General features: G+C 36.1%; 1 protein-coding gene across 1 annotated transcript in view; it reads left to right on the top strand.

Annotated features, from left to right (window-relative positions):
* Window positions 1-15764, top strand: part of LOC137399681 (BTB/POZ domain-containing protein 17-like) — a 40027-nt gene that overhangs the window by 5773 nt on the left and 18490 nt on the right. The window contains exons 2-4 of the mRNA XM_068085871.1: window positions 9197-9401; window positions 10709-10916; window positions 14925-15042. Of these exons, the coding sequence (XP_067941972.1) occupies window positions 9228-9401; window positions 10709-10916; window positions 14925-15042 (500 nt within the window). The 5' untranslated portion in view covers window positions 9197-9227. The remainder of the gene's footprint in view (window positions 1-9196; window positions 9402-10708; window positions 10917-14924; window positions 15043-15764) is intronic.

Raw genomic sequence — 15764 nt, 5'->3', positions numbered from 1 at the left:
TGGGCCGGTATTGGGTTATCCGCTCTTACCGATACCGAGAGATTCTTGGTATCTGAGGAAACCAATCATTTTCGGTGTCAGCTAGGTATCCGCGGCCGGTTTGATATGATCGGTATTTATCCGTAAAAGCCTACCGGTAAATGGTTATACGGATATCCGGAGAGATTTTTAAAACGCTTCATGACGAACATGCTAATCTCAGCACGCATTGGCGAACAAATTCAACGAAAATTTCCACGCTTACTGTATCTACTATTATATTATGTTACATTGATAATACCACCAGCCTCGAAGGTTTGGGAGTTCTACACAGATGGGAGGACGTATAAAGACTCTAACGGGACTGGACTCTAATTGGACTGCGTATAATTATGTGATTACATTACCTGATTACAATATGTGATAGTAAGATTTTTTTAAACTGTTTCAGTATATTTAACAAAGAGAGCCCCTTGCCATTATCTATCTGTTTTTTATTATTATACATAACGTTTGTATCAATAACTATATTTTTTAATAGAATAAACAATAAAAACATCTATCATGAAAATTATATTTCCATCTTTCTTTTCTTTTTTGGCTTTCTAAAACAAGGAGTCTCTTTGCCGTAACAATATACTGCTGACTAAAGAATGTTTTTTTGCAAAGGCTACTTTTTGCACAACGATAAAAATTGTTCAAGACAGTTATGATTTAAAGTTTAAACCATTTGAAGACACACTGATAACCACATACCGAACAATAGTACCGACAATACCGAAATTTCTTAATTGGCAAAGGATACCGAAGATGGTAAATACCGAGGATATCGATACCGGGGAAAACCGATAAAAATGTGCAAGGATATCCGATCCGGCACTAAATTAGATACCGGCCCAACACTAATCTGTGCTGACTTCTTTTATAAAAGGCAGTATATGATTCATAGTTGTTAAAAATAAGCATACATTTGGTAAAAAACAAGTGCTGTCATAGAGGCAGCATCCTGGTGGTTGGTGATATCACTTTTATGGCTGTGATGATTCTTTTTGGTTATTTTGTAATCTAATGGGTAAACATATTTGTTTTCTTAAAAGGTGTGATTATACATTTTGGGTAAATATTCTCAATCTTACAGACGATTTGTAATGGTGAACTAGGTTGTACCTGACGATTTGTAATGGTGAACTAGATTGTATCTGACGATTTGTAAGGGTGAACTAGATTGTACCTGACGATTCGTAATGGTGAACTAGATTGTATCTGATGATTTGTAATGGTGAACTAGATTGTACCTGACGGTTCGTAATGGTGAACTAGATTGTACCTGACGGTTCGTAATGGTGAACTAGATTGTACCTGACGATTTGTAAGGGTGAACTAGATTGTACCTGACGATTCGTAATGGTGAACTAGGTTGTACCTGACGATTTGTAATGGTGAACTAGATTGTACCTGACGATTTGTAAGGGTGAACTAGATTGTACCTGACGATTCGTAATGGTGAACTAGATTGTATCTGATGATTTGTAATGGTGAACTAGATTGTACCTGACGGTTCGTAATGGTGAACTAGATTGTACCTGACGGTTCGTAATGGTGAACTAGATTGTACCTGACGATTTGTAATAGTGAACTAGTTTGTACCTGACGATTCGTAATGGTGAACTAGGTTGTACCTGACGATTTGTAATGGTGAACTAGATTGTACCTGATGATTTGTAATGGTGAACTAGATTGTACCTGGCGATTCGTAATGGTGAACTAGATTATATCTGACGATTTGTAATGGTGAACTAGATTGTATCTGATGATTTGTAATGGTGAACTAGATTGTACCTGGCGATTCGTAATGGTGAACTAGATTGTACCTGGCGATTCGTAATGGTGAACTAGATTATATCTGACGATTTGTAATGGTGAACTAGATTGTACCTGACGATTTGTAATAGTGAACTAGTTTGTACCTGACGATTCGTAATGGTGAACTAGGTTGTACCTGACGATTTGTAATGGTGAACTAGATTGTACCTGATGATTTGTAATGGTGAACTAGATTGTACCTGGCGATTCGTAATGGTGAACTAGATTATATCTGACGATTTGTAATGGTGAACTAGATTGTATCTGATGATTTGTAATGGTGAACTAGATTGTACCTGGCGATTCGTAATGGTGAACTAGATTGTACCTGGCGATTCGTAATGGTGAACTAGATTATATCTGACGATTTGTAATGGTGAACTAGATTGTACCTGACGGTTCGTAATGGTGAACTAGATTGTACCTGACGATTTGTAATGGTGAACCAGATTGTACCTGACGGTTCGTAATGGTGAACTAGATTGTACCTGACGATTTGTAATGGTGAACTAGATTGTACCTGACGATTTGTAATGGTGAACTAGATTGTACCTGACGATTTGTAATAGTGAACTAGATTGTACCTGACAATTTGTAAGGGTGAACTAGATTGTATCTGACGATTCGTAATGGTGAACTAGATTGTACCTGACGATTTGTAATGGTGAACTAGATTGTACCTGACGATTTGTAATGGTGAACTAGATTGTCAGGGTAGTTGTACATAATAGAGAGCCCTATACACGTTTTCTGACAAGTGTGGCAAAAGAAAACAACGACTCTACTTTATAGGAGTATCTACTGTATACTAAAACTGCTAGGCATCATCTTACTGTTTCAAGTATTCATTAGATACGCTGCGAAGAAAACAAACCAATCAAGTCTTAAACATATAGTCATTAGCCTCTTGTCTGACCAATATCAGGAATCTTGACTCCAGATCACAAGTCAGCAAGTCTTTGTGCTGATCATTTGTCACATGCAATTGTTGAATGATATGAAATGTGCCACACCCGGACATCTAAAGCCTTCTTAACAAATGCCACATGACCACAAAGTAGTCTAAAATCATCATGTCCTGTCTTTCAAGTTGAAATTCCATCGTCCTTACAAACCAATGCTGCATACTCTTTACAATTCTTGGAATAAAAACTGCCTTCTGATAATCTTAGATCATGGCTATACAAGTCTATGGCTACACAGGCTTATGGCTAAACAGGCCAGTAGGAACGGCCACATGTGCCGATTTTTTCGTTTGTTATGACCGAAATCACAGGAAAAACGAAAAACACAGAATTATCTGGCCAAAATTCACAGAATTGTCAGAGCTGTGCATACATACCGAAATCGTCGACGAAATGCTTTTGATTGGCTAAGCAAATTATCAGCGAGCACGATTCTAGCAACTTTCGCAATTTATATAGTCTGAGGCACATAACGCGACACGCAAGAAAAATACTAACACAGTTCGCCATAGTAAATACGATGCAATTGGCTTGATTGCACTAAAGATGGCAACTCTTTCTACAACGGAACTTTTGCCGCTAAATAAAAAAATTTATTATTAAAAAAGAAACGATTTGTAGCCATAGTGTCCAAACGATAAGAAACCAACATTAGCGCAATCTAAGCAGGTGCATCGTATGTACTATGTTGAATTGCACTGGTACTTTTATTGTGTCGTAATACGTGTCTTGGACTATACCAATTGCAAAAGCTGCTAAAATCGCGCTCGCTAATAATTTGTTTAGTCAATTAAAAGTACTTTGTCGACGATTTCAATGTGTATGCACAGCTCTAACAATTCTGTGAATTTCGGCCGAATAATTCTGTGTTTTTCGTTCATTTCGTGATTTCGGTCAAAACCAATGAAAAAACAACGTGTGGCATACCTTAAGGCTACACAGGCCTACATGAAGTTGCTTCACAGTGTTCACGGAGGTGCTTTAATGGTGCACACAGAGGTGCTTTATGGTGGACAGGGATATTAGTATTTATAAGTTTTATGAAGCAATCTGTGACATGAGCTGATGAAACCATGAATTTAACTGTTTAATCATTGAATATTAATAGTTTGTTTTTGGGTCTAGCTTAGGAATTTAAAACTAATTTTAAACCATCATTACTTTCGTATGATAGTTTTATGATTTGGTTTCAACAGACGACAAAAGGTAAACCAACTAGAACAAAGCTACCAGGTAAACTCCAAGCTTGAATACATTTGTTACCATTCACCAGCGGGCAATGTTTGGTTTTGTTAGTTACTCGCAGTTCGAGTACAAGCTGTAATCTTGATTGAGTATTCAGTATTTTAGAACAGCTGACTGCTGCGAATCAATTTTATCATTTGACCCTAAGTTTGTCTGTAGTCCAGACAAGGGCTCTAGTTGTTTCCTTATATTCTGTGCTCACGTGTTTGCACTCGCGCAGCTGGACATTGTAAACAAAGCCGGACCCGAGAAATCTACTGGAAAAAAATGTTTGTAGTTCACATCATGTCTCGCGTAGGAAAGGTATGATTTAAGACTCGTTGCAGGTGTATGATGCATAGATTCACGCAAGTATGAAAAACATGAAACAAAATCGTGTGGGTATTGTGAATTTCATAGCTGCTTAATGCTTGTGGCCAAATCTCTCTCCTTCTCATTCAGTTTTGTATGCGTTCCTTCGACAACTAATAAGACCAATGCTTTTTAAAACACCAAAACTTAAAAAATACTGTTGAATCGTGGTCACAGTTTCAATAGAGCTATACCACATAAAAATGGGAAACACACTCTCGATGCAGTTAAACTGTTATTAACAAGCTCAGCTGGAGATAAGGAGGAGCAAAGGTGGGGACAAAGAGTGAGGTTATTTCAGGGCAAAATCATTTGTTTGTCACTTGTAACCGTGAGTCTCTCTCAGTCAACTCTTCAGTGCAGGCTTGTCATACACTCATTCACGCTATCATATACATGGATCAGTATGTACGCAGGTGGTATTCTCACATTTTCACAGTTATATGTAAATGAGTATATATGCGGGTGGCATACTCTCAGTACTTAGCTCTCAGTACACAAATGGTATTCTCACTTCGGCTCAACATTCTGAACGAGAAATATGGTTCGTGTCTGTAGATTTCTGCGAGTTGTACAGCGATGCGACCCTAGCTAAAAATGGTCCAGCAAATTTGTTGGTGATAAATCTTAAACTTTGCTTTTATCTGGACACCACACAGCTCCAGCCAATAAAGATTTTATTTGAACACTACACAGTTCTAGCCAATAAAGATTTTCATAGAATTTAGTAATTGCGGATTAAAAGAGAATAAATACTTATGAAGAGTGATAGATAGCCGTTATAATCTGTAATGTGTATCTCATGCTTTGACTATGGTAGATTAACAATAGGCATGACTAAACAACCGATATACTCCAGAATATGGTGCATTTTACATGTCTCTTTGCCTTTTATGTGAGCCTTGCATGTGAGCCTTGTATGTGGGTCTTGTATGTGGGTCTTGTATGTGAGCCTTGTATGTGGGTCTTGTATGTGGGTCTTGTATGTGAGCCTTGTATGTAGGCCTTGCATGTGGGCCTTGTATGTGGGCCTTGTATACTTTCAGAACTGAATTGTATATAGGACTTGTAAACCTTCAGAACTGAATTGTATGTAGGCCTTGTATACCTTCAGAACTGAATTGTATGTAGGCCTTGTACACCTTCAGAACTGAATTGTATGCAGGCCTTGTATACCTTCAGAACTGAATTGTATGTAGGCCTTGTACACCTTCAGAACTGAATTGTATATAGGACTTGTAAACCTTCAGAACTGAATTGTATGTAGGACTTGTATACCTTCAGAACTGAATTGTATGTAGGCCTTGTACACCTTCAGAACTGAATTGTATGCAGGCCTTGTACACCTTCAGAACTGAATTGTATGCAGGCCTTGTACACCTTCAGAACTGAATTGTATGTAGGACTTGTATACCTTCAGAACTGAATTGTATGTAAACCTTGTACACCTTCAGAACTGAATTGTATGTAGGCCTTGTATACCTTCAGAACTGAATTGTATGTAGACCTTGTACACCTTCAGAACTGAATTGTATGTAGGCCTTGCATACCTTCAGAACTGAATTGTATGTAGGCCTTGCATACCTTCAGAACTGAATTGTATGTAGGCCTTGTACACCTTCAGAACTGAATTGTATGTAGGCCTTGCATACCTTCAGAACTGAATTGTATGTAGGCCTTGTACACCTTCAGAACTGAATTGTATGTAGGCCTTGTATACTTTCAGAACTGAATTGTATGTAGACCTTGTATACCTTCAGAACTGAGTTGTATGTGGGCTTTGTACACCTTCAGAACTGAATTGTATGTAGACCTTGTACACCTTCAGAACTGAATTGTATGTAGGCCTTGTATACCTTCAGAACTGAACTATATGTAGGCCTTGTAAACCTTCAGAACTGAACTGTATGCAGACCTTGTATACCTTCTGAACTGAATTGTATGCAGGCCTTGTATACCTTCAGAACTGAATTATATGCAGGTCTTGTATACCTTCAGAACTGAACTGTATGTAGGCCTTGTACACCTTCAGAACTGAATTGTATGTAGGACTTGTATACTTTCAAAACTGAATTGTATATAGGACTTGTAAACCTTCAGAACTGAATTGTATGTAGGACTTGTATGCCTTCAGAACTGAATTGTATGTAGACCTTGTATACTTTCAGAACTGAATTGTATGTAGGCCTTGTACACCTTCAGAACTGAATTGTATGTAGGACTTGTATACCTTCAGAACTGAATTGTATGTAGACCTTGTATACCTTCAGAACTGAATTGTATGTATACCTTGTATACCTTCAGAACTGATTTGTATGTAGACCTTGTACACCTTCAGAACTTAATTGTATGTAGGCCTTGTACACCTTCAGAACTGAATTGTATGTAGGCCTTGTATACCTTCAGTATAGTGATCTAATCCTTGTGGCCGTTTATCTTGGTGACAATTGCTAATCTGGCTTTCTCGCTTTACAGACCAGGACCACCCACTTTGTCAAAGAGTTGTTCAGTTTCATTAATCTCATTTACTTCACATCAAATAGTTCGTGTACAATTCAATGTTCTGTAGAGTTTTTATCAAGTTATAAATATAATTGCTCTTGAAATGGCAAAAATAGATATGATTTCCATAAGTATTATCATGAACCTTCTGAACTGTCAAACGAGTTAGACGAAATACAATGTATTTTAGCAAAAGTATTCTATTCAACATACGATGAGTTGGTTTATAAAACATTTTAAAAGTGATTAAACTCTTATATTGAGGTTTGACGCTACTCAATAATTCCAGTAACAAGTACTCGGCAGCGAATGTAGCGATCTGCCTGTTCATATGCGTGTTCATTCGATTTAACCTAACTCTGAATATATCAAGTTTTCAACTTTATTGTGAGTACTTGTTTATAGTTTTAAGGATGGTTCACCAGGAGCTGTTCAAGGAGTTCAGAGTTGATTAAATCACAAGCCTATTCTTATTGTTATCAATCTATTGCTCTACACGCATGTATTTATTGTATGTCCTTAAACAAGCAAGCCCGAAGAATAACATCTCATGTTCGAAATAAGTATAACTTAGCATTGGCATTGCCCAGTGACCCATCAGTGACCTATCAGTGACCTATCAGTAACCTATCAGTAACCTATCAGTAACTTATCAGTGATCCATCAGTAACCTATCAGTGACCTATCAGTAACTTATCAGTGACCTATCAGTAACCTATCAGTAACCTATCAGTGATAAAGTTGAGCAACTTGTATTGGGTGTCTATCAACGTGATGCCCCGAATTCGACAAACGAGATCTTCCCTAGATACCTACCTGAACTACCAATTCTTACCAAAAGCTAACTTGAGCTCTTGTGCTGCATGTTTGCTTTCTAATTTAAATTCCAAGAGTATATTCAAAATATGTATATATAAAAATGCAAAATATATAGAAATTTAATTCAAGTTCACGCTGCTAGCAAATAAAAGTGTTACATCACACTTTTACCCCGTGGTTTGTAGTTTTTATTTAGCGATTTCATTACTGTGTATGGGAATTTTGGCATGTATTAATAACATACTAAAACTAAAACTTGACTGACACACTGATCAATTACATTACTCAGATATAAGGTTGACATGCAACAAAATTCACATTACAGTTATTTGGTATCATAAGATTCACCATGTCTTACTTTGTTGTGTTGTAGGTGCAAAATATATGGGAATGTGATTACAAGCTCTTAAAAGCTAAAAAACGAACAGTTAATCGCACTCATACGAGACCGCCGTAGTTTGGATTAGCGTTCCAAAACGTCTCAAATGGGACGTAGTTGTTACAGGATGGTTTCTGTTTACACTTTCATGCAACCTCATTCGTCGAAATATTTTCACAAATATACTTCACGCATTCAATAAAACCATGTCTATTGTTCTTACACGTCTGTTTTATCGTCATTGTAATGCTGTCACTTTTAGCAGTGATATCTTATAACTTACCGTAAAAAATCATTAAACTTTTTAACCTTAGCTCGAAGGAGTACATATCATTGTCTGATAATCGTGACGAGCCTGTTGGTTGCCTGTGATAATCGAAAAGTGCTGCAAAAATTATTTGCGAAGTATTGGGTCATGTGATCAGATTACGACTTGACGATTGAATAATGCCGAAACAAAACTGTAAAGTAGCGAGAATCTATATTTGATACAGGGTCTTCGGTAAAACCTGAAGTGTTTGTCATAAACTAGTGCTACGATAAATTTTATATTGAACTTTTTATTAGCCTTTCAATTCACATGAGAACATCACGTGACAAGACGATAACCAAACTGTAATGAATACGTCAGATAAATAAAGAGATTCCAATATACGGCGGCTTTTCGTTTTTGAGCTTTTAAGAGCTTGTAATCACATTTCCACATATTTTGTACTTACAACACAACAGAGCAAGACATGGTGAATCTTTTCATATCAAATAACTGTAATGTGAATTTTATTGCAAGTCAACCTTTAAGAAAAGATTGGCCAATGCCGACTTAGATACTTAACCCCGATGTCGCTACTAGCATCGATACCAGGATCAGCATCCCTACATCACAGTATATAATTGTATAGGCCTATATGTCAACCTCGTATAAAATTCATTTCTGTAGGAATACATTTATTTTCCAACTATAAAGTCAATTTTGTATTTCATTGAAGTTTCACAATAGTATATTGATTTTTTTGTAACTGAACAAGATTTTTTATTTAGCTTTGCTACTTGTTGTGACTGACTCTAAACTTTGCCGTAATTTTCCTTCCTCCAGGCTAGCGAGAGCGCGCTACTACACTAGAGCAATGGCTGAGGCAGCTGACCAGAGGAATGGCCCCATTGCCTCAGTCAACCAATCAGGGGAGCAGGAGGAGAAGGTGGACTTGAATCAAACATCAGTGCTGTCAGACTGCAAGTCTTTCATAGAGAAGGTTTCGTCATTTTTCAATCATGAGACCCTGAGTGATGTCATCATCCAGGTAATTATGACGTTATCCAATCAGATTTCTGCAGCGTGATAAGGAAGTTTTATGCTTTGATTTCAATATCTTTAGCAGTAGATTTTGATTTGAGTCTCTTCAGTTTCTCGCGCAGCTCTGATAGGAGAGATTTACAATTATCAGTAATCTTTTTTTTTCTTCAGATGTATTCGCATGGTTGTATGTCTTAGTGCTGCCCGCTATACAGATATACACAGCTAGTTTATAGCGGTAGTTTATACAAACTTATTTATGCTAGAGTCAGCTGGACTGATTTCAGAGTTTCTGTTTGGATAAAATAATAAATTGCTTTAAGTTAACATTAATGAGAAAATCTGAGTTTTTATCAAATTTTATGACTTGCAAAATCGGGTGATATAACATTGTCTACACCCCTTGTTTGTAGGCAAAAATAACCTAATTTGAGTTAGTGATTATTAGTGTACGATCAGTTTCGTACATGGAGGCTTTCATAAATAATGATGGGACATCACAAATGTCCCATCATTTACGCATGCTGCACTTCATAGCTCCTGAACTACTATTTTGAAAGCAGTAAATTGTATACTATCTAAAAGCCAAGAAAATACTACATCAATTAATTCAAAAAATTTTATAACGAGAGCAAATGTGCATGTGTAGTTGCCATCAAATAACTCTAGATGTCCCATTATTATTTATGAACACGTCCACATACTAAAGAACTACAAGTCAATCATGCAGACATCTTTCTACTGATTGACTTTCACATATCGGAGAAACAAGCTACTCCTGCAATGTTTCCCAAATATAAATACTAGTCTTAGGAGCCTCATATTCTCGCTGTTCGCTTTTGTCATTTGTTCGAGCAGTTGTCACATCTTTGTATGACCAATAAGATATCAAGCTGTTTCAGAATCACATTGATTTGGTTTTTCAGCAGGTGTTTGACAGGTAGTTTGCTGCCTGTCCTCACTAGTATCAATACCAGAAGTCAGACAAGATCAGATACACAATCGCATCTAAATCAGTCTCATACGTCGATCGAAATATTTTAGTAATTTATTACTTTTCTCTCCCTCAGTACCAAATCTTTGACACGATGTCGTTATGACATATACATGTATGAGCTGGTTTGCTTTAACGGCATGTCGACCAATATCGTCGTATTAAAATCCATGCTATATATGAAATGAACCGATGGTTATAGTTTATCATCTCATGGAAAGTCAGTGAAACCTCGAGGCGTAAATATGCAATAGTTTTAGCTATTCAAAAAGTGTTTCACGCATACTAATGGAATCTCAACTCCTTAACTTTGCTTTTAGGTTGGTGAGCAGTCATATTTTGCTCACAAATTCGTTTTGGCCAATGGTTCAGATGTGCTCAAGACTATGCTCTATGAAAATAGATGGAACGACTGCGACTCGTCCCTTATTACTCTTAATGAGACTGAGGAGTGCCAGGCTGTGTTTGAGCCATTTCTCAAGTTCTTTTACACAGCGACTATTGAGCTTAACCTTGCCAATGTGATCGGTAGGATTGGTTGAATGGTGACCTTTGTCTAACCTTCTCCTCCTTCCAATATGATTTGTAGGATTGCTTTAACCCGCAATGATCTCTCACTACTTTAGGTCTCACCTTGCCCTTTTTTCAGTACATTATGGACTTTTATAGTCACATTTCTAACAGCGAGACGCCTATGGTGAGAATAAAAATTTAGCAATAGTTTGAAGAAATAAAAAATAAACTATCAGTGTACATTCCTCTTAAATTAAGAGCTAGAATTGGAAGACAAAAACGATTGGTTTACCCTTTTACTCTTTTTGTGAACAGTAGTCTAAACTGGTCTGCGGCTTTATCTCATTAGCGGTAAAGTACATGTAGCGAGTCGATCATGCAGACATCTTTCTACTGATTGACTTTCACATATCGGAGAAACAAGCTACTCCTGCAATGTTTCCCAAATATAAATACTAGTCCTAGGAGCCTCATATTCTCGCTGTTCGCTTTTGTCATTTGTTCGAGCAGTTGTCACATCTTTGTTGACCCACCCTTTCTCCAAACAAAACTGTATCTATAAAATATAAGTATAAATGCTAACTAAATATTAAAGCTAATATGGCTGCAACAGCTTTTCCCTCTAAATCATTTCGTCAAAACGATTTCCGCTTTTGACTTGTGGTCATATTATAAGTTTCAAAGACTCAGATGCGTTTGAATGAACCAATCTAATCCATTTAAAGTGTTCAACGTAAGCCGATTTGTCTTTGACAAACTCCGCAATCAAAACATCTGGTATTGATTTCAGAAGTGAATGAAGTGAAAGCTAAGCGAATGTTTATTTGTCTCGACTATGTAGTGCAACTTTTATGGAAAGGTTGTTCAATATTCGTAAACCTAAGTTTGCTAAAAGCTCCGAGGTGTACACTAAAACTAGCCATGCTCTATAAGCCTAATATAATAAACTGTAATGAACAGGAAAGCATAAAAAGGCTATAACTATTATAGAAGCTGTGTAGAACTTACTGGAATTAAAATTGCTATCTTGATTCTTAATGCAGTTTCAGTAATATTGTTGCACCCAGGCTATATAGTACTTATTTTGATATGTGTATACGCTAACGGTCGACAAAATACATCTAGTCTGCTGTGCAAATCTATATATATATATATATACATATATATATATTTCTCAAAGTAAGTATGTGTGTCGCTCCGGCTATAGCTACACAGGTTTTGCTATAGCTACGCATACATAGCTGTGTAGCCCCTTATTTGTTAACAGGGGTGTTACAATGCCCCTGTTAACAAATATTTTTCGTAAGGTTCAATTACCATATCTGGGGTCAAGGCCAATTCTTCTCACACGGACAATTATATTGTCTCCGTGGGAAGAGCCTCGACATTATCTCTCCATTCAGTCGGACAAAGACAGTACGATATCTCATTTTTACGTTTGTACCAGTATTGAGAGCTACTAGTATCGTCGTATTTAAAGTTTTGTTGGATAGCTTCTGGTGAAACAGTAACCTTTTTATACACACGCACTTTTATGCGAGAATTGTGATTATTAATTCTACATATTTAGGATTTTTATTTGGTTTTCTCAGTTAGTATTATTTGTATCATTACCGAATCATCTTTTATTGTAATCGTAGCAAACCCGATATGATTTAGCTATTACTTGCTAATTATTTCACATTTATATCTAATCCTTTTTACAGTCGTTTTTTTTAAATTCACTTGACCTGCACAAAACATTTTCCTCATGATATGAAGTTTAAAAGTTGTTTGACAAAGTTTGAAAACCTTTACAGTTGTTTTTATTTTCTCTCATAATTTATTTTAATTAAACAAAACACTTCTCTCATGATATGTAGTTTGAAAGTTAGAATGGCAAATGTTGTTATATGTTAAATACAAATAAGTTTTCTGTCAAAAGACTTTTTTATTACACTGGCAACGCTGGGTTGTACAGCTAGTACAATTTATATTAACATTACATTGTGGAATACAGGAAATGAAAGTCAAGCCATGACTAAACAGGTTTTTGCGTTTGGGTGATGTTTCTTTCTTTAGTGTCCATACATGCCAAGACTCTTCCGCACATATTTTTAGCTCATTCGCAACCGACTAACTTTCACACAACTTTAAATACCAGTCATTTCTCAGAAACATTCTATAATTTAACTTAATACTACAAGAAACTGAATTGAGATAGGTTACCCATTCAATTTTCAAAATAACCAGCCAAGTCTATTCTTTCAAATGGTATAAAATTTAGACAGAGACTACATATTACTTAATGTAGACATGTGTCTCAAAGAAGGTAGTTTTTAGAAAATTTTTGATTTTCAAAAACCTTTGCTTGCTGAAACAAAGTGAGAATTTCACAATAAAATGTTAAAAATTTAACTAGTTTAGCTAAAATTATTGTTTGGCTACATACAATACATATTTATAAATAATATTTTAATAAATAACAGTTAGTCATGAACGTAAAAATCATAAAACTCTAATTTCGAACGTTTTCTCGCGAGTATCATCCTTCGAACCAAAACATAGCTAATCTACATGCTATTATATCTCAAATAAACTGTCATAAAAATGTTTCAAATAATGAAAATATGTTCAACAACTCTGTTCTTGACTTTTCAGACTTTATAGACAGTTCTAAGAATTAATATGATCATATCGAAACTGAATGATATCATTAGTCTGACTACAGCTCACTGCCTAAAAAGTGCATTTTTATTCGAGCATAATGATTCAAATTGGCAGAACTGAAAAATAATAAAAACTTTGAAACGTTAAAAGTAATGTTTTAAGTTGATTTATGCAGTCATTCAATGCCTTACCACTTCTGAACCTGCATACTTACTTCTGGAGTTGAAAAAAATTGACCGTGAACGATAAAATTTAAAGTCACCGCGATGATTTCCGGTTTAGGTAGACGTCGATATCGGTTTAGTATTTTGGCTACAACCTTTGCCAGAGATATCATTGAGGCATATTTGTAAGTTTTTCTGATTGGCCAGAAATTTCTCTTTCGAACTACTAAAAAAATTTTCTGTAACTTAAAAATAACTGTACATGCAATGGGTAAATTTCCAGGCGAGATAACTTACGTTGGTAGTCTAGCTACGATATATTTCGCCAGTTAACTCGCGGATGGTTGCGAATGAGTTAATAACATCCAATACATGCTTCAATAACATTACATGTATAGCTACTGTTAAAAATCAGTTTTTATTCTAAATCATAAAAAATGTTTGTCTAATGGCAATAAATAGCTAAATAATCTGTTCTTGCTAGAAGTGCGTAACACGAGCTGTACAGATCCGGTCCATGACTTAAAGTCGGTCTATTAAGATCTTCAGGTTGGTACACCAGAAGGTCTTTAAAAGATTAGGTAAGATCTGCTGACGACAATAATACTATTGCTATTAATACTATTGTTATTAATACTATTGTTATTAATACTATTGTTATTAATACTATTGTTGCGATGCAATTTCATAGACCATTTCTATAGAGACGATATTGCTCATAAGCCATTTCTATAGAGAAGATTTTGCTCATAAAAAATTCAGCCTTGAGTTGTCATTCTGGATGTTGTGAAAAAATGGTGTGTATTGTCGCAAAGCCATGAATGTAACGATTAAAAATTTCAAGTGAGAAAATATTTTTACAAGGGATGCAACTAAAAGATTAAATAAAGCAAGATAAATGTGCATAATTTTTAAATTCTGCAGTTCATGCAGCCGACCTTGACACTGCTATGAGATGGCCAGTACAGGTGCTTTTGCAGTGTTCATCATCACATGGAAGGAACTGTCACGGAATCAATTTGAAATGGTTGATCTTATGAATAAAAAGTCCTGAGAACATACTGAGTATTATCACCAGTTTACATGTTAGCAGCGTTGAACTTTATAGTATCGACCGTATTTGGGTCATCAGCAGTGGCTAGTTGAGACAATTTTACACCCTGCCTCAAGGTCCTTCCTCTAGTTATATTGCTGTATACTTATTTTGAAGGGATTCTGTGTCTAGCTGATAAGTATGATGTGAGAGCCCTGAAACACCTCTGCCAGAGCTATATGGTCGACCACTGCAAATCTCCTCGACTTGAGAATATTCAAAACGCCCTTATATGGTACTTATGTAAATTAGTAGTTCAAGTTATTTCTCATGTAACTTTACATTTACTCATCACGCGAACCTTTTTAGATTTAACAAATCATATTGCTGTTGTTACAAAAGTACGCTCAGCACCGCCCCAACCAACTGATCAACAGATATCTATGTAGCTGAGCCACTAATGAAAAATACCTCACCAAGTGTGAGCTGCTTATAAAATTTTATGTGAGGTTTTCGAAGGATATACAGTGATTCTTGTTGAAATATTAGGAGTCGTGTGTCAAAACCCCTTGTCTTATTTTCTAGAGTAATAAATTTGGATCACTGTTCTACCATTATTGCGTTAACTGACAATTTGGTGTTCGATTGTGATGCTGGCTGGAAATCACACCTGGTCTTTGATAAAACTGTCTCTTAAACCAAAAAGCGGTGAAACGCATCAATTTTTTAAAATCGATACTGCTGATGCCGGATGAGTCAGATGGCAGCTAACTCCTCGAGCACTCCAAAAACAAATTTTTTTTCATGTGACACACTAAGTGGTTAACACCAACATGACTCACCTCTGGTAGGTCATGTCACATCAGTGTGTATTGGATGTGCATATTCAAAAATTAAGACAATCCAGCGAATCTACTAGTTCATTTGTTAGAATTTGGTCAAATCTCAACTGCGAAAGGTACTGAGTTGATCTCAAGGATAGTAAGATAACACTTTTTTGGGAATATACAGTAATGA

The sequence above is a fragment of the Watersipora subatra genome, chromosome 7, assembly GCF_963576615.1.
Source record: "Watersipora subatra chromosome 7, tzWatSuba1.1, whole genome shotgun sequence".
In the NCBI taxonomy this organism is placed as follows: Eukaryota; Metazoa; Bryozoa; class Gymnolaemata; order Cheilostomatida; family Watersiporidae; genus Watersipora; species Watersipora subatra.
The sequence above is the reverse complement of the archived record's forward strand: the minus strand, read 5'-3'. Positions and strand labels throughout refer to the sequence as shown.